This window comes from Salmo trutta, chromosome 36 (genome assembly GCF_901001165.1).
Source record: "Salmo trutta chromosome 36, fSalTru1.1, whole genome shotgun sequence".
NCBI classification, from domain to species: Eukaryota; Metazoa; Chordata; class Actinopteri; order Salmoniformes; family Salmonidae; genus Salmo; species Salmo trutta.
The window spans coordinates 15739925-15759926 of record NC_042992.1 but is presented as its reverse complement, the minus strand read 5'-3'; the positions used below and the strand labels follow the sequence as shown (position 1 = coordinate 15759926).

The 20002-nt window shown below is 47.5% G+C and overlaps 1 protein-coding gene across 2 annotated transcripts in view; it reads left to right on the top strand.

The window, feature by feature from the left end:
* Positions 1–20002, top strand: part of vps50 (VPS50 subunit of EARP/GARPII complex) — a 239731-nt gene that overhangs the window by 170637 nt on the left and 49092 nt on the right. For both annotated transcript variants that reach the window (XM_029734820.1, XM_029734819.1), the window contains exon 22: positions 5545–5625. In XM_029734820.1, the coding sequence (XP_029590680.1) occupies positions 5545–5625 (81 nt within the window). The remainder of the gene's footprint in view (positions 1–5544; positions 5626–20002) is intronic.

The window sequence follows — 20002 nt, the reverse complement described above, 5'->3', positions numbered from 1 at the left end:
CCATGAGTTGATATAGCCCCCCATTCCTTGAGTAATGAGCGACCATTAGTATTCGAAGGGGTAAAAGTGCCATTTATATACTGCTGCGATATTGACTCTCACGCACATATGCTAAGATGCATTAGCTGCAGACATTCACGGTTTCTTGTCCAGAGTTCATAACTCAACGGGGGAAGAGGGGAAATACCTTATCCAGATGAAATGCTTTCCCTCCCCTCCTCCCTCCCTCCTGCACTCATTCCAGAGAGAGATAATAGATTGGCTGCCTGGGCAGTTATCAGTTATCTTAACAATAGGAGATTCTGTTTTTATTTTCCCCTCTACGGCCATCTGTCTACAGGGCTCAAAGAGGCTGATGATGTTTACACAATATGCAAACCTACTCTGCCTCTGTCTCTCTTTCTCTCTCTCTGGGCTCTCTCTCTCACACACACACACACGCACACACACACACACACACACACACACACACGTCATTCCCTTAAAATAAGTGAAGGAAGGACACTCAAACAGCTCTCTCAACCCTTTTTCCAACACTCAATCATCTGGTCCTCCAAATACAAAAAAAAAAAACAATTTCATTTTTGCTTTTGTTTGCTTTATGTTGCTCCTCCAGTTCATTGTTTAATTTGCACCGTTGGTTTTTGCTTTGTTTGTTTTCTGTTGTCCTTGCTGCTCCCAAGCCTGCCCCTAGCCTGTGTGTGCCCGGCGGCCAGGGGGGCAGGGAGGCTGGTCCGGCCAGGCCTGTTGCCCCTTTCTGCTGGGTAAGACTGGGGCTCCGGCCCCATCACTAGTAGAGTAGTGGACAGACTCATCCTTCATCAACTGCAGTGTGCTGCATAGATAGATCATCATCATGCTCCTCCTCACCCTCTGTTAGCCCCGCCTAGCTCTCTCTCTCTCTCTCTCTCTCTCTCTCTCTCTCTCTCTCTCTCTCTCGCTCTCGCTCTCTCGTCCTCTGCTCAGGCCTGGGTTCAGTAGTATTTCCTGACTACGTGACCTGACCTGGAGAAACTTTTGGCCTTTTTCACAATGCCACCAGTGTCAGAACTCGAATTAGAAATTTGACCTTAAGCTTTAGATTCCAAAACCATGACCTTCCTTTGAATTGACTGTGAGTGCCTGGTGGAAAAACCAAGATCATTGCTGAGCCCAGGCTTCAATCATGAAGTGTGATGTGTCAACTGTTCTGTCTACAGACTGGGTTACTATAATATAACTGCTTTTGAGAACCATCTTGTTCAACTGTTCTGTCTACAGACTGGGTTACTATAATATAACTGCTTTTGAGAACCATCTTGCCCTGGAAGTTTTTTGGGTGATGCAACCAGTTTCCTTATCTATTGTTACTTTCGCCTCAGTTCATCAAAACAACACCTTTGCTGGTAATGTGGTTAGCTACCGGCCCCTACTCTGTCATGGTAATAGGGTTAGCTACCGGCCCCTACTCTGTCATGGTAATAGGGTTAGCTACCGGCCCCTACTCTGTCATGGTAATAGGGTTAGCTACCGGCCCCTACTCTGTCATGGTAATAGGGTTAGCTACCGGCCCCTACTCTGTCATGGTAATAGGGTTAGCTACCGGCCCCTACTCTGTCATGGTAATAGGGTTAGCTACTGGCCCCTACTCTGTCATGGTAATAGGGTTAGCTACTGGCCCCTACTCTCTCATGGTAATAGGGTTAGCTACATGCCCCTACTCTGTCATGATAATGTGGTGAGTCGAGCTACAGGCCCCTACTCTGTCATGGTAATGTGGTTAGCTACCGGCCCCTACTCTGTCATGGTAATGGGGTTAGCTACCGGCCCCTACTCTCTCATGGTAATAGGGTTAGCTACCGGCCCCTACTCTCTCATGGTAATAGGGTTAGCTACATGCCCCTACTCTGTCATGGTAATGGGGTTAGCAGCAGGCCCCTACTCTGTCATGATAATGGGGTTAGCAGCAGGCCCCTACTCTGTCATGATAATGGGGTTAGCAGCAGGCCCCTACTCTGTCATGGTAATGTGGTGAGTCTAGCTACCGGCCCCCACTCTCTCATGGTAATAGGGTTAGCTACTGGACCCTACTCTCTCATGGTAATAGGGTTATCTACTGGCCCCTACTCTGTCATGGTAATAGGGTTATCTACTGACCCCTACTCTGTCATGGTAATGGGGTTAGCAGCAGGCCCCTACTCTGTCATGGTAATGGGTTTAGCAGCAGGCCCCTACTCTGTCATGGTAATGGGGTTAGCAGCAGGCCCCTACTCTGTCATGGTAATGGGGTTAGCAGCAGGCCCCTACTCTGTCATGGTAATGGGGTGAGTCTAGCTACAGGCCCCTACTCTGTCATGATAATGTGGTGAGTTAAGCTACAGGCCCCTACTCTGTCATGGTAATGTGGTTAACAGCAGGCCCCTACTCTGTCATGATAATGGGGTTAGCAGCAGGCCCCTACTCTGTCATGGTAATGGGTTTAGCAGCAGGCCCCTACTCTGTCATGGTAATGTGGTTAGCTTCCGGCCCCTACTCTGTCATGGTAATGTGGTTAACAGCAGGCCCCTACGCTGTCATGATAATGGGGTTAGCTACAGGCCCCTACTCTGTCATGATAATGTGGTGAGTTAAGCTACAGGCCCCTACTCTGTCATGGTAATGTGGTTAACAGCAGGCCCCTACTCTGTCATGATAATATGGTGAGTTAAGCTACAGGCCCCTACTCTGTCATGTTAATGGGGTTAGCAGCAGGCCCCTACTCTGTCATGACAATGTGGTGAGAGTAGCAGCAGGCCCCTGCTTTGTCATGATAATGTTGTGAGTCTAGCTACATGCCCCTACTCTGTCATGATAATGTGGTGAGTCTAGCTACATGCCCCTACTCTGTCATGGTAATGTGGTTAGCTACAGGCCCCTACTCTGTCATGATAATGGGGTTAGCAGCAGGCCCCTACTCTGTCATGGTAATGTGGTAAGTCGAGCTACAGGCCCCTACTCTGACATGATAATGGGGTTAGCAGCAGGCCCCTACTCTGTCATGGTAATGTGGTGAGTCGAGCTACAGGCCCCTACTCTGTCATGGTAATGGGTTTAGCAGCAGGCCCCTACTCTGTCATGATGATGTGGTGAGTCTAGCTACAGGCCCCTACTCTGTCATGGTAATGGGTTTAGCAGCAGGCCCCTACTCTGTCATGGTAATGTGGTTAGCTTCCGGCCCCTACTCTGTCATGGTAATGTGGTTAACAGCAGGCCCCTACGCTGTCATGATAATGGGGTTAGCTACAGGCCCCTACTCTGTCATGATAATGTGGTGAGTTAAGCTACAGGCCCCTATCTGTCATGGTAATGTGGTAAGTCGAGCTACAGGCCCCTACTCTGTCATGATAATGAGGTGAGTCGAGCTACAGGCCCCTACTCTGTCATGATAATGGGGTTAGCAGCAGGCCCCTACTCTGTCATGATGATGTGGTGAGTCTAGCTACAGGCCCCTACTCTGTCATGATAATGGGGTTAGCAGCAGGCCCCTACTCTGTCATGGTAATGTGGTGAGTCTAGCAGCAGGCCCCTACTCTGTCATGATAATGTGGTGAGTCTAGCTACAGGCCCCTACTCTGTCATGGTAATGGGTTTAGCAGCAGGCCCCTACTCTGTCATGGTAATGTGGTGAGTCTAGCTACAGGCCCCTACTCTGTCATGGTAATGTGAGGAATGTGAGTCATCCACAATTCTCCCAAACTGACAAGAACCATATCTCTTTCTCTCTCTTTTTCTTTCTCTCTCTCTTTCTTTCTCTTTCTCTCTCTCTTTCTCTTTCTCTCTCAGACCTCTTGCCTAAATGTAGCTGCAGTTAAAAATTATACAATCTATGTCCAATAACGAGACTCCCAATGCTGTAAAGCCTACTTATAGTACCAAATGCAGTGTACAGTGAGGGAAAAAGTATTTGATCCCCTGCTGATTTTGTACGTTTGCCCACTGACAAAGAAATTATCAGTCTATAATTGTAATGGTAGGTTTATTTGAACAGTGAGAGACAGAATAACAACAACAAAAAATCCAGAAAAGCGCATGTCAAAAATGTTATAAATTGATTTGCATTTTAATGAGGGAAATAAGAATTTGACCCCCTCTCAATCAGAAAGATTTATGGCTCCGAGGTGTCTTTTATACAGTTAACGAGCTGAGATTAGGAGCACACTCTTAAAGGGACTGTTCCTAATCTCAGCTTGTTACCTGTATAAAAGACACCTGTCCACAGAAGCAATCAATCAATCAGATTCCAAACTCTCCACCATGGCCAAGACCAAAGAGATCTCCAAGGATGTCAGGGACAAGATTGTAGACCTACACAAGGCTGGAATGGGCTACAAGACCATCGCCAAGCAGCTTGGTGAGAAGGTGACAACAGTTGGTGCGATTATTCACAAATGGAAGAAACACAAAAGAACTGTCAATCTCCCTCGGCCTGGGGCTCCATGCAAGATATCACCTCGTGGAGTTGCAATGATCATGAGAACGGTGAGGAATCAGCCCAGAACTACACAGGAGGATCTTGTCAATGATCTCAAGGCAGCTGGGACCATAGTCACCAAGAAAACAATTGGTAACACACTACGCCGTGAAGGACTGAAATCCTGCAGCGCCCGCAAGGTCCCTCTGCTCAAGAAAGCACATATACATGCCCGTCTGAAGTTTGCCAATGAACATCTGAATGACTCAGAGGACAATGCTGCCTATGACCCCAAGAACACCCTCCCCACAGTCAAACATCGAGGTGGAAACATTATGCTTTGGGGGTGTTTTTCTGCTAAGGGGACAGGACAACTTCACCGCATCAAAAGGACGATGGACGGGGCCATGTACCGTCAAATCTTGGGTGAGAACCTCCTTCCCTCAGCCAGGGCATTGAAAATGGGTCGTGGATGGGTATTCCAGCATGACAATGACCCAAAACACACGGCCAAGGCAACAAAGGAGTGGCTCAAGAAGAAGCACATTGCAGTGGAGTGGCCTAGCCAGTCTCCAGACCTTAATCCCATAGAAAATCTGTGGAGGGAGCTGAAGGTTTGAGTTGCCAAACGTCAGCCTCAAAACCTTAATGTCTTCGAGAAGATCTGCATAGAGGAGTGGGACACAATCCCTCCTGCGATGTGTGCAAACCTGGTGGCCAACGACAAGAAACGTCTGACCTCTGATTGCCAACAAGGGTTTTGCCACCAAGTACTAAGTCATGTTTTGCAGAGGGGTCAAATACTTATTTCCCTCATTAAAATGCAAATCAATTTATAACATTTTTGCCATGGGTTTTTCTGGATTTTTTTGTTGTTATTCTGTCTCTCATTGTTCAAATAAACCTACCATTAAAATTATAGACTGATCCTTTCTTTGTCAGTGGGCAAACGTACAAAATCAGCAAGGGATCAAATACTTTTTCCCTCACTGTAGATCCCCTGGTGGCCCCCTCCTGTGATTCTATCCCTAGGATTAGTTTGTGGTTAGATTGTAGAGTAGACAGGACGGTGCGTGTGTATTAACCGTGTGTGTGTGTGTGTGTCTGTTCTGCAGTATGAATCATCAGGTCCGGGTCTGATCAGTAGCCGACTGAGAACAACACTGAACAGAATCCAGGAGAGCCTCATCCAAATGGTAGGAAAATAACTCTTTCTCTGTCTCTCTCTCTAACGGTCTCTCTAACTCTTCCCCATCCGCTTTCTCTCTCTGTTCCCTCCACCTCGCCCCCTCCTCTCTTTCTCTCTCTGTTCCCTCCACCTCGCCCCCTCCTCTCTTTCTCTCTCTGTTCCCGCTACCTCGCCCCCCTCCTCTCTTTCTCTCTCTGTTCCCTCTACCTCGCCCCCTCCTTTCTCTCTCTCTGTTCCCTCTACCTCGCCCCCCTCCTCTCTTTCTCTCTCTGTTCCCTCTACCTCGCCCCCCTCCTCTCTTTCTCTCTCTGTTCCCTCTACCTCGCCCCCTCCTTTCTCTCTCTCTCTGTTCCCTCTACCTCGCCCCCCCTCCTCTCTTTCTCTCTCTGTTCCCTCTACCTCGCCCCCTCCTCTCTTTCTCTCTCTGTTCCCGCTACCTCGCCCCCCTCCTCTCTTTCTCTCTCTGTTCCCTCTACCTCGCCCCCTCCTCTCTTTCTCTCTCTGTTCCCTCTACCTCGCCCCCCTCCTCTCTTTCTCTCTCTGTTCCCTCTACCTCGCCCCCTCCTTTCTCTCTCTCTGTTCCCTCTACCTCGCCCCCCTCCTCTCTTTCTCTCTCTGTTCCCTCTACCTCGCCCCCTCCTCTCTTTCTCTCTCTGTTCCCGCTACCTCGCCCCCCTCCTCTCTTTCTCTCTCTGTTCCCTCTACCTCGCCCCCCTCCTCTCTTTCTCTCTCTGTTCCCTCTACCTCGCCCCCCTCCTCTCTTTCTCTCTCTGTTCCCTCTACCTCGCCCCCTCCTCTCTTTCTCTCTCTGTTCCCTCTACCTCGCCCCCTCCTCTCTTTCTCTCTCTGTTCCCTCTACCTCGCCCCCTCCTCTCTTTCTCTCTCTGTTCCCTCTACCTCGCCCCCTCCTCTCTTTCTCTCTCTGTTCCCTCTACCTCGCCCCCTCCTCTCTTTCTCTCTCTGTTCCCCATACCTCGCCCCCTCCTTTCTCTCTCTCTCTCTCTCTCTCTTTCTCTCTCTCTCTCTGTTCTCTCTACCTCGCCCCCTCCTCTCTCTTTCTCTCTCTGTTCACTCTTCCTCGCCCCCCTCCTCTCTCTCTCTCTCTCTCTCTCTCTCTCTCTCTCTCTCTCTCTCTGTTCCCTCTACCTCTCTCTCTCTGTTCTCTCTGCCTCGCCCCCCCACCTCTCTCTTTCTCTCTCTGTTCCCTCTACCTCGCCCCCCCTCTCTCTTTCTCTCTCTGTTCCCTCTACCTCGCCCCAACCTCTCTTTTTCTCTCTCTACCTCGCCCTTCCTCTTTTCCCTCTACCTCGCCCTCCTCCTCTCTCTTTCTCTCTACCTCGCCCTCCTCCTCTCTCTCTGTTCTCTCTGCCTCGCCCCTCCTCTCTCTTTCTCTCTCTGTTCTCTCTGCCTCGCCCCTCCTCTTTTCCCTCTACCTCGCCCTCCTCCTCTCTCTTTCTCTCTCTCTACCTCGCCCCCCTCCTCTCTTTCTCTCTCTGTTCTCTCTGCCTCGCCCCTCCTCTTTTTCCTCTACCTCACCCTGCCTCCTCTCTCTTTCTCTCTCTCTACTTCGCCCCCTCCTCTCTCTTTCGCTCTCTGTTCTCTCTGCCTCGCCCCTCCTCTTTTTCCTCCACCTCGCCCTGCCTCCTCTCTCTATCTCTATCTTGCCCCCTCCTCTCTCTTTCTCTCTCTACCTCGCCCCCTCCTCTCTCTTTCTCTCTCTCTACCTCGCCCTGCCTCGTCCCTCCTCTTTTTCCTCTACCTTGCCCTGCCTCCTCTCTCTATCTCGCTCCACCTCTTCGCTCGCTTATTCTAGTGCACCTTTGTTTCTCTCTAGCCCATCTTTTTACTCTCTAAATCTCTCCCTCCATTCTGGCCCTGCCTGTGTGTGTGGTCTAAGAACAAATGGAGCAAGAGTGCTTGCTGCTCACCCCGTATGGCTTTGCCCCCACCAACACCACACACATATTCTCCCTATCACGGCTTCCACGCCATGGGAGAGTGCTGTTTAGGTAAGTGATCTGATCAGTCCCTTGCTACAGGCCTCCCTTCTCTGTCTGTGCCTCCATACCCATATTGGCCTCAATTTCACATATGGTACAATGTAATCCAGCCTTCAATTCAACCTTTAACTGAACCATTTGTGTTGACTGCTTCCTCAGAAAATATGAATTATGCTTTTATTCAATCTCTTTATGCTGCTCATTGTATGTGATAAAAGGCATCTGAAAAAGAGGACGTGACCAGAAGATTATCAACATAAACCAGACGCTTTTCACACATTGCTTCTAATGGTGAATGAGACTCAGTGGAGGCCATTTTTGTCTTTTATGTCATGTAGCTGCGTGTTTCTATCTTTCCATATCTTCTTCTCCCGTCGGAACACATCTTTGAAGCGGCTCTAAAGTAGCTCAGAGTTGTTCACTCATTGATGATCTCTCACTTTAAATAGATTCTCTGGTACTTTTGCATACTTTAGCCAGTAGTTCTTAAAGTAGCGCTCATTAGCCAAATGTGGTACCCGAAAATTGCGTTCTATGTCACATATGTGCACCACGTCATTGCTCTCTCTCTTTCTCGCTCTGCTGTGTGTGCATCTTGCTAGCTGTCACTCAAATGGTGAAGGGCTGAAGCTTGTTGGCTAGAACTCAAATTGCTAGGGGGCTGACCCACGTGGGGGAAAATGTTGGGAAATGTGCGCCACACATTTACATTTGTACATTTTAATCATTTATCAGGCTCTCTTATCCAGAGCGACTAACAGGAGCAATTAGGGTTAAGTGTCTTGCTCAAGGGCACATCAACAGATGTTTCACCTAGTCGGCTTGGGGATTCGAATCATCAACCTTTCGGCACAATGCTCTTTTAACCACTAGGCTACCTGCCACACAGCTTCCAGAAAACAGTCGCTTTCAAACTAGAGATTTCATGGGTAATTAAGGTAAGACAGTATTTCTGCTCATAGATTATGCATGTATGAAATACACATTGACACATCCAGCCCAAAGCAGGAGTTTTAAGAAAGACTTACTGGTCTCCAATGTTCCGGAACATGTCTTATAAGAAGTCGTAGTGGAACCACTATGTCCTGTGGGGGGAACATTCTGAAAGGGGACAGTCACTTTGTGACAGGTTGTCAACGGTCACCAAAGCGTTATGGTGGAAGATCGGTCTGTATATCAGTTAGTCGATGGCTGTGAGAGGTCATGAAAGGTCACGGGTGAGTTCTCAGTCTTCATTCGGTGCGTCTCATACACCATGTTTCCATACACATTTTTTATGCGCGTAAAGTCATACCGTATATAAAAATAAAAGTCACGACAGCTGTGATGGAAACGGTACAATTTTATAAATGCCAACAGATCGTTTGTTCACTCGACCTGGTGGGATGTTTTTGTGTAAAATGAATTATGCGAGAAATGGCGGAGGCCTTTTTTGCGCAAATATTGATATAATACCCATGATATCAAAGTTAACTTGGAGTCACGCGATGATATGGAGTGTGGTCCTCCCACTACGACTCATCAGGAAAGCAGTTTATTAGGCTACAGATGAAATAAGTTATGATGAACTTCACAGGGTGGTGAAAGTGCAAGGTGATGAACTTGATGCTCCTTTCCAGTAATATCGATATTATTCTGGTGACATGATGATCGATGTTTGGCTGCCATTTGACAAATAAAAAGTATCCCACTCTTATCCATAAAAATCTCGTAAAACAGTCTACCTGTAGTAAAACAGTCTACCTGTAGTAAAACAGTCTGCCTGTAGTAAAACAGTCTACCTGTAGTAAAACAGTCTGCCTGTAGTAAAACAGTCTACCTGTAGTAAAACAGTCTACCTGTAGTGAAACAGTCTACCTGTAGTGAAACAGTCTACCTGTAGTGAAACAGTCTACCTGTAGTGAAACAGTCTACCTGTAGTAAAACAGTCTACCTGTAGTAAAACAGTCTACCAGTAGTAAAACAGTCTACCAGTAGTAAAACAGTCTACCAGTAGTAAAACAGTCTACCTGTAGTAAAACAGTCTACCTGTAGTAAAACAGTCTACCTGTAGTAAAACAGTCTGCCTGTAGTAAAACAGTCTACCTGTAGTAAAACAGTCTACCTGTAGTGAAACAGTCTACCTGTAGTGAAACAGTCTACCTGTAGTGAAACAGTCCACCTGTAGTGAAACAGTCTACCTGTAGTAAAACAGTCTACCTGTAGTAAAACAGTCTACCTGTAGTGAAACAGTCTACCTGTAGTGAAACAGTCTGCCTGTAGTGAAACAGTCTGCCTGTAGTGAAACAGTCTGCCTGTAGTGAAACAGTCTGCCTGTAGTAAAACAGTCTACCTGTAGTGAAACAGTCTGCCTGTAGTAAAACAGTCTGCCAGTAGTAAAACAGTCTACCAGTAGTAAAACAGTCTACCTGTAGTAAAACAGTCTACCTGTAGTGAAATAGTCTACCAGTAGTGAAAAAGTCTACCAGCACAGCCTACCCACACTATCTGCGATCTGTCAGCAAGAGTGCATGTGCCAAAATCAGAGTAGGTACATTTGCTATTTAACGCAACAGATTGTGACCAAACCATCAGTAGAGTTGAAAATGCCATGGACTTTACTTTTTTTTTGGTACATGAAAACTTGAGCTAAAAGTACTTGTTGTGTGCACTACGTCATCACGCACAGATTTTTATTCCCAACAAGTCTGTTGGTGGAAACGTACCACTGGTGGGAAAATTCAAATATTTTCATTATTTGGATATTAGAATATTCACGTAAACCTTGTCGCCACTTGGATGGAAACCTAGCTGTAGACACACTATGGGTGAGAGAAGGTGATCAGAAATGAAAGTGAAGTAAATGCATTTGAATTGTCATTATATTAATCTGTTGTAGCTGATTAGTTTACCAGGCCTGAAGCTAGTCTTGTTACTGTTAGCAGATGAAAACTGTCAGCCCTGAAAAACGTCTGTGAGAACACACACAAACGGTCCAGTACAGCCCAGCTCTCTGGTTACAGTGGGGAGGAGGGATGTCTCTGTCAGGGCTGTTAGATCACATGACTGTGGACAGAGGCGATAGTGGACATGGAGCGCTGAGAGGAACAGACAGGTGGGTGATAAGGGCTGTGAAAACCGCATCAGTGCACAAACACATGTCAGATCAGGGGAGGGGGAGAGAGACGGAGAGAGACGGGGTGGGAGATCCACTATTCTCGGGAGACCGAAGTGGTGTGAGGCCTTTTACACAGAGAGGGCATAATTATAGCACTTTGTGTCCAACCAGAGAGACTGGATATAATGACGAGATGCTTGAGTCTCCGCCCTAACAATGGGATTCGTTGTCCACAGAGCAGAACGGCGGGCTGTCAAACTCCCACCTATTCTTCTCTTTTGGGTTGGTGGAGACATTGCGTTATTTGAATAATAAATAAATAAAATATTCAATGATGGGTGTTGACGTCCAACGCCCTGTATTCAATGGAGAGTGAGATGCTATGCCTAGCCTCATGAATATGCATTGACTGTCTCGAATTTCTAAACTTCTTTTAGGTCAAATAAGCCTCACATATCAAAATAGCTAATCATTTTTATCTTGACTAAATTCGACACTATACTTGCTTAATAATGAACGATCTGCTTAGCGTGGGCAGATTTTGGGCTGTGTAAACTCTCTCGCTTCGCCTCTTCCTCTGATCGATGCTTGACTGCCGTTTGACAACCCAGTCCGCTTGATTAAGAGCTATTTAAAACATCCTCGCTTCAACGGGCGACAGAAACACAGAGTTCTCTGGTCTCTCTATCGACTCATTCTCTATCCATTCTCTCCAATACAACTCCCCTTTTCTTACTTTCAGAAGTATTGGAAAAGGCTTTTAGTCATTCCCCGGAAATCTAACGTTATTTTAGTTCAGGTCAATTAATCATTCATTGCTTGAGATATGCTCTGCTTTATTTCCCCAAACATTCTCTCTCTCTCTCTCTCTCTCTCTCTCTCCCCCCCTCTCTCTACTTTAATCATTTTATGAAATGACTAATAATGTTTGCATGTGTACTGTGTACCGACGTTGTGATAATTAAGAATCAAGGTCAGGGTTTGCATAAGCAGTGTCCATTCATTTACAGTGAGTCTTTTGACTTTATTACCATTAATTTCCAATCTCCCCTGGCATAATTACAAAAAGGGACATTGAGAATTATAAACACACACACACACACACACACACACAAATGGATAAACACACAAACACACGTGCGCACACACATAGAGGGGGAGACCTCATTTGTAAACGCATTATAAAGTTAATTACGCGTCACATTTCAATTTGCAGAGAAATCATTGTGGTTTAGCTCTCATTTGCTTCCTTGACATGATTCTATTTAAAAATCCGTTCTCTCATAATGACTTTGATGCCAATATGAATGGCAGTCAGCCCGTTGAGACCTATCTCAATCTCCATGTCTAAAACACCAGACTGGCTGCTCTCCCACCAGCCTCTCAGGAGACCTAAGTCTGCCCCCTCTGTTTCTCTCCTTCTCTCCGTTTCATCACTTCTTTCTAAACCACCTTTTGCAAAACTCTTAATGTTCTGTACATACACTAGGCTCTAGGGAACTTTCTCCCAGACTCAGACTATGCCTATTCCTCGACTGAAAAGCACTCCATTGGGCATGCTTTTTAGTACAGGAGTAGACTTAATCTGGGTCCAGAAACCTGGCCCTAGGCCTTCCTACCATACCTCCATCCCCTCTATCCCTCCATCCCTCCTCCTTGTTCTACACAGCTTTTCCAAAGCCTTGACTCCCTTGTAAAACGATGGTCAAATTTCCAAACTGCCAGTCTGAGCACCAGGCCTCAAATTCAACCATGCTGTTCCACTGACACTTTATAGAGCTCAATTTGTTTGACCCCAGTCCCCAGCCACCCATTATGCCTTCCAGCAAGGCTTGGATGCGGCTAACACTAGCTAGCATAGCATTTCAATCAAACCCCCCTCCCTCTGTCTCTCTCTCTCTCTCTCGAGTCTGTCTCTCGAGTCTGTCTCTCGAGTCTGTCTCTCGAGTCTGTCTCTCGAGTCTGTCCAGCTCCTTAACCAACTTACTGAGCTGGCTTTGGACAGCTCTATTTGTGCTGCCGACAGAATAAACAGCAGCCGTGGTGCCGCAAATTGTGAAAGGTTTGTTAACCACCATATCAGGGGATTGAATCAGCCACTTCAAACATACACCTTTTTATGTCTTTACCAGGGTTCGATTTTTGGGGGGTGTTTTCCCAGACACAGATTAGTCCTGGACTAGGTTTCTTTTTGTGTCCAGGAAACCAGCCCATAAAGGTTTGAAGGTTAGGCTGTTACCCGTCAGCTCAGCACCAGGGTTGAATCAACAGGGAGGGGGTGTGGTATTGATATTCAGTGTTGGTGAATGGGGGCTCTGGGGCTGGCTGGAGGTTGTGGCAGTGACAGGAATCAGATCTATCCAAGGTTATTTCCCCTCCTTAGAGACCTGGAGAGACATCCCTATGGGCCCCAGGAATGTGGCAGCCAAATGCGTGCTGAGCTCTCCAAATCCCAGCTCGCTCGCGAGTGTACGAGCACGCACAAACACACAGACGTGCACATGCATAAACTCGAAGACACATGCACACACACACACACACACATTTTTCGATTCTCATCTCACACATCTCTTTCCTTCGTCTGACAGCTCGGTGGTTAACTTAAGCATGTGGTGGGGTTGCGCTTCGCCACGCTGAGGCTTGGCGCCGCCAGCTCCACGGCCCTTCTCGGGGGGCACAGACTAACGGTCTCACCACGCCTCCTCAGTGCTGAGTTACTGCATTAGCGACTACATTTGCCTACCGCCTGTCTTCTCGCTTTCGGTTTGAATATGGCCGCCCAGGGTGTAGTCTCAGTGTATGGTGATTATGAGGTGGTTTGATGTGGAGTTCATTTAGCTGCCGTCACGCTGACAATGGACCCCAGGTCAGAGGGGCTAATTGTAGGAGCACTGGGAAGGAGGATTTGAATTATAGTGCTGTCGTCTTAACAGTTATTTATGGAGGAGAAGTGTTTAGTTATGGTGGAGTAAGTAGAATTGTTGGTGGTCGTAGATATAGTAAGGATATAACAGGTTGCATTGATATAGATGAGCCAGTCTGCAGTACACACACACACACACTCTGTCCGTCTAAATGATGAGTTGAGAGTTTTGCTAGTTTGTCATACATATTAATAGCCGTTCACTAGGTCATAGAGTACAGACAGCCCTGAAACAGGGCAGCTAGTCCTCTAGGACCTGTGGCTCAACACCTCTGAGAGACTGTTGTCCTAAAGTTAACCCAGAGTTCTGTTGAATGACTCACTGCTACAGTTGTGATGAGAAGCTGATTTGCATTTCAGTGATTTAAATGCTTTGTTCTTTCCCCCTATCCTCCTCATTAAAATAACAGCGTATTCCGTTCTCTTTTTTAAAATCCAGCTGATTTAAATTCTCCCTCTCCAGCAGAGCAGCAAATAGGCTCTGGCTCTGTGGGATTCCTGGAAAGTTCATCAGGCAGAATGGAATCTGGGTATTTTGTAATAAACAGTGAGATGATATCACCCTAAAGGGTAAGCAGATCCATCCGCCACTTTCAGAGGACGAACTGCCAGTGATGATGGTGGGCTGTCTCACAGAGCAAATGATAGCTCTAATTCCTTTTGACATTCATCGAGTGATAAGTGAATTTGTGATATTACCAGCGGATGAAGGAACTGGTGGCGAGATACACTTGACATTAATTGCCAAGCTACCGGGCGTCCCCTCACATTTTTTAATTCTCCACGGGTGGAATACGGAGGAGAATAGTTTCAGAGATGCTAAAAGATCACATTTCTTCCTCATACTAAACGTCCTTTGTCAAAAGGGTGATTAGGTAATTATGAAGCCCTAAATGTTGTTTAGTTTTTGTTGTGGAGTGGAAAAACAGAGTCTACTTCTTACACTCCAAGGCTTTCTGGGAAACCTTTTTTTTTTACCAAGGCCTGAGACTGTTTCCTCGAAATTAGTTTCAACCAACAAGTTGAGTAATTCGTTTTTTTCCCCCTCAGTCCTCAGTTGCCTTTAGTGTTCATACTGTAGCCCCATAGCCGGTGGTGAAACTGAGACTCCATTTTGTGTTCTTTCTGGTTTGGCGTTCCACCTGGCTCAGTGATGGGTCCACTGCAGCGTGAATCCAGGAGAGTAATGCAGACGTCCCTCCGCTCTCCCCAGGTGTGGGCCAAGGGCCGTGGCATGAGCCAGGGATGGACAGCCGCTCCAATGCTCCATCCGTTCCAGCAACAAGCATGACAGATGGCTTTCAAACGGCTCGCCCCCAAAATTCCTCAGGCAGCGCCTCAAAGTCAACTGTTCACACAACAAATCATGACGCCTCCACTCAGACGGAGCCCCAAAATAATAGTAGTTTTCTTCAGCAGGGTTGGCCAGCCTGATTCAGCAAGCAGTTCAAAATAACTCCGCCCAGCACCGAGCCAAAGCCAAGACTCCGGGCCTGTTCTGCAGACCGTCGGTTGAATTTAGGCGGTGTAAATATAGATGATTAAATGATGCCACATGACCCGTCCCAAGGCCAGCAATCATTGTCAGTGGGTGGGTCTGAGTCCGTGTGTGTTTCCACACGTGCTGCGGTCGGATTTACAAAACAAAATGGGGGGGGAATGTAAGCTTTTTACAAGCTACACCACAGGTATGTCTGGGTAGTGCCTATAGCAATACCAACCTACAGTGAGGGGAAAAAGTATTTGATCCCCTGCTGATTTTGTACGTTTGCCCACTGACAAAGAAATGATTAGTCTATAATTTTAATGGTAGGTTTATTTGAATAGTGAGAGACAGAATAAAAACAAAAAAATCCAGAAAAACGCATGTCAAAAATGTTATAAATTGATTTGCATTTTAATGAGGGAAATAAGTATTTGACCCCTCTGCAAAACATGACTTAGTACTTGGTGGCAAAACCCTTGTTGGCAATCACAGAGGTCAGACGTTTCTTGTAGTTGGCCACCAGGTTTGCACACATCACAGGAGGGATTTTGTCCCACTCCTCTTTGTAGATCTTCTCCAAGTCATTAAGGTTTCGAGGCTGACATTTGGCAACTCGAACCTTCAGCTCCCTCCACAGATTTTCTATGGGATTAAGGTCTGGAGACTGGCTAGGCCACTCCAGGACCTTAATGTGCTTCTTCTTGAGCACCCCTTTGTTGCCTTGGCCGTGTGTTTTGGGTCATTGTCATGCTGGAATACCCATCCACGACCCATTTTCAATGCCCTGGTTGAGGGAAGGAGGTTCTCACCCAAGATTTGATGGTACATGGCCCCGTCCATTATCCCTTTGATGCGGTGAAGTTGTCCTGTCCCCTTAGCAGAAAAACACCCCGAAAGCATAATGTTTCCACCTCCATGTTTGACGGTGGGGATGGTTTTCTTGGGGTCATAGGCAGCATTCCTCCTTTTCCAAACACGGCGAGTTGTGTTGTTGCCAAAGAGCTCCATTTTGGTCTCATCTGACCACAACACTTTCACCCGTTGTCCTCTGAATCATTCAGATGTTAATTGGCAAACTTCAGACGGGCATGTATATGTGCTTTCTTGAGCAGGGGGACCTTGCGGGCGCTGCAGGATTTCAGTCCTTCACTGCGTAGTGTGTTACCAATTGTTTTCTTGGTGACTATGGTCCCAGCTGCCTTGAGATCATTGACAAGATCCTCCCGTGTATTTCTGGGCTGATTCCTCACCGTTCTCATGATCATTGCAACTCCACGAGGTGAGATCTTGCATGGAGCCCCAGGCCGAGGGAGATTGACAGTTCTTTTGTGTTTCTTCCATTTGCGAATAATCGTACCAACTGTTGTCACCTTCTCACCAAACTGCTTGGCGATGGTCTTGTAGCCCATTCCAGCCTTGTGTAGGTCTACAATCTTGTCCCTGACATCCTTGGAGAGCTCTTTGGTCTTGGCCATGGTGGAGAGTTTGTAATCTGATTGATTGATTGCTCCTGTGGACAGGTGTCTTTTATACAGGTAACAAACTGAGATTAGGAGCACTCCCTTTAAGAGTGTGCTCCTAATCTCAGCTCGTTACCTGTATAAAAGACACGTGGGAGCCAGAAATCTTTCTGATTGAGAGGGGGTCAAATACTTATTTCCCTCATTAAAATGCAAATCAATTTATAAACATTTTTAGATGCGTTTTTCTGGATTCTTTTGTTGTTATTCTGTCTCTCACTGTTCAAATAAACCTACCATTAAAATTATAGACTGATCATTTCTTTGTCAGTGGGCAAACGTACAAAATCAGCAGGGGATCAAATACTTTTTTCCCTCACTGTACATGAAGGCAGGGTAAAGTGACTAGGTGTCAGGATAGATAAAAATAAGGTATTTTAGGTAGATATGTACATGCAGGGTAAAGTGACTAGGCATCAGGATAGATAATAATAAGGTATTTTAGGTAGATATGTACATGCAGGGTAAAGTGACTAGGCATCAGGATAGATAATAATAAGGTATTTTAGGTAGATATGTACATGCAGGGTAAAGTGACTAGGCATCAGGATAGATAGATATCTACCTCAAGTACCTTATTATTATTATTATTATTATTATTATTATTATTATCTATCCTGATGCGTAGTCACTTTCTGACTCTCACACATTCTCTCACTCTCTCTCACTCTCTCTCTCACACGTTCGCTCACTCTCTCACACGCTCGCTCGCAGTCTCTCACGCGCAGTCTCTCACGCGCTCGCAGTCTCTCGCGCGCTCGCAGTCTCTCACGCACTCTCTCTCGCGCTCTCTCTCGCGCTCTCACGCGCTCTCTCACACACTCACTCTTTCACGCACTCTCACTCACTCGCTCACACGCACTCTCACTTGCTCGCAAGCACTCACACGCTCTCTCACGCGCTCGCTCTCTCACGCGCTCGCTCTCTCTCACGCTCTCTCACGCGCTCGCTCTCTCACGCGCTCGCTCTCTCACGCGCTCGCTCTCTCACGCTCTCGCTCTCTTACGCGTTCTCTCACGCACTCTCTCTCTCACACGCTCTCGCTCTCTCTCACACGCTCTCTCTCTCTCACACGCTCTCTCTCTCTCACACGCTCTCTCTCTCTCACACGCTCTCTCTCTCACACGCTCTCTCTCTCGCGCGCGCTCTCTCGCGCGCTCTCTCTCTCCGTGCGCTCTCTCTCTCCGCGCGCTCTCTCTCGCGCGCTCTCTCTCTCCGCGCGCTCTCTCTCGCGCGCTCTCTCTCTCCGCGCGCTCTCTCTCGTGCGCTCTCTCACACGCTCTCTCTCTCTCACGCGCTCTCTCTCTCTCACGCGCTCTCTCTCTCTCCGCGCGCTCTCTCTCGTGCGCTCTCTCTCACACGCTCTCTCTCTCACACGCTCTCTCTCTCTCACGCGCTCTCTCTCTCTCTCACGCTCTCTCTCTCACGCTCTCTCTCTCTCACACGCTCTCTCTCTCACACGCTCTCTCTCTCACACGCTCTCTCTCTCACACGCTCTCTCTCTCACACGCTCTCTCTCTCTCACACGCTCTCACTCACACTCGCTCGCTCTCACTCTCTCTCTCACGCGCTCTCTCTCACACGCTCTCTCTCTCTCACACGCTCTCTCTCTCTCACACGCTCTCTCTCTCTCTCACACGCTCTCTCTCTCTCACACGCTCTCTCTCTCACACGCTCTCTCTCACACGCTCTCTCTCTCTCTCCGCGCGCTCTCTCGCGCTCGCTCTCGCGCGCTCGCTCTCACTCACACTCGCTCGCTCTCACTCTCTCTCACACGCTCTCTCTCTCACACGCTCTCTCTCTCACACGCTCTCTCTCTCACACGCTCTCTCTCTCACACGCTCTCTCTCTCACACTTTCTCTCTCTCACACGCTACGCTCTCTCTCTCTCACACGCTCTCTCTCTCTCACACGCTCTCTCTCTCTCACACGCTCTCTCTCTCTCACACGCTCTCACTCTCACGCGCTCTCTCTCTCTCTCACGCGCTCTCTCTCTCTCTCTCTCTCACACGCGCTCTCTCTCTCACACGCTCACTCTCTCTCACACGCTCTCTCTCTCTCACGCGCTCTCTCTCACGCGCTCTCTCTCTCTCGCGCTCTCTCTCTCTCACGCTCTCTCTCTCTCACGCTCTCTCTCTCTCACACGCTCTCTCTCTCACACGCTCTCTCTCACACGCTCTCACTCTCTCACACGCTCTCACTCTCTCTCACGCGCTCTCTCTCTCACACGCGCTCTCTCACGCTCTCTCTCTCTCACGCTCTCTCTCTCTCACGCTCTCTCTCTCTCACACGCGCTCTCTCTCTCACACGCGCTCTCTCTCTCTCACACGCTCTCTCTCTCTCACACGCTCTCTCTCTCTCACACGCTCTCTCTCTCTCACACGCTCTCTCTCTCTCTCACACGCTCTCTCTCTCTCACACGCGCTCTCTCTCTCTCACACGCGCTCTCTCTCTCTCACACGCGCTCTCTCTCTCACACGCGCTCTCTCTCTCTCTCACGCGCTCTCTCTCTCTCTCACGCGCTCTCTCTCTCTCACGCGCGCTCTCTCTCACACGCGCTCTCTCTCTCACGCACTCTCTCACACACTCTCACTCTCTCTCACTCTCTCTCACACGCTCTCTCTCTCTCACACGTTCAAAGAAGCAGATTGAAAAACAAGATGTCCTGACTGTCAGGCTTTGATTTTACCATCAACAGCTACATTTGTGAGCTCAGCGGATCCAGATACATATATAATCAGACTTGTTTTTTTACCTCCATTTATCTGAACAACCATTTATCATTGCTATGGCAGCTAGTTTTCACTGGGAATAGCGTCATTTCTAATTATCAAGTGCAGCTAGATAAGCTCCCCGGACTTTGATGCTGATGGACACAGAACAATACCCTGTGTATGTCTCATCCACTTGGGAGAGCAGTTTGTGTCATAAAGCCTTCATGATACTACATCGCTTGTGGTTTCAAAGCATGAAGAATAATCTGTGGGCTCTCGGATATCAAATGGTGGTTTCTATTTGTGTTTTCTGTATCCACGTCTGTTGATGGGAGACCATATGGCACTTCCTGTTTCGCAGTTACATAGACATTTCAGTTTGGCCTTCGATGATTCAAATGGAAACACAACATCAAACTAGCTTGTTCTCCAAAATAATGGCCAGATCCATCGCTATTTTCAGCCTTACTCTGTTAATTGTCTACGATTATGAAGATAAATATTAGGATCGCAGGGTTAAGTACTTGCATCATTTTAAATTATAGTTTGGCCTCGTCTGAAATATGTTGGGAATTACTATGTCAGCCTGACTCACCACAAAGTACTGGAGGCTTAAGTCTTGATTCATTCCACTGTCCTTCCTG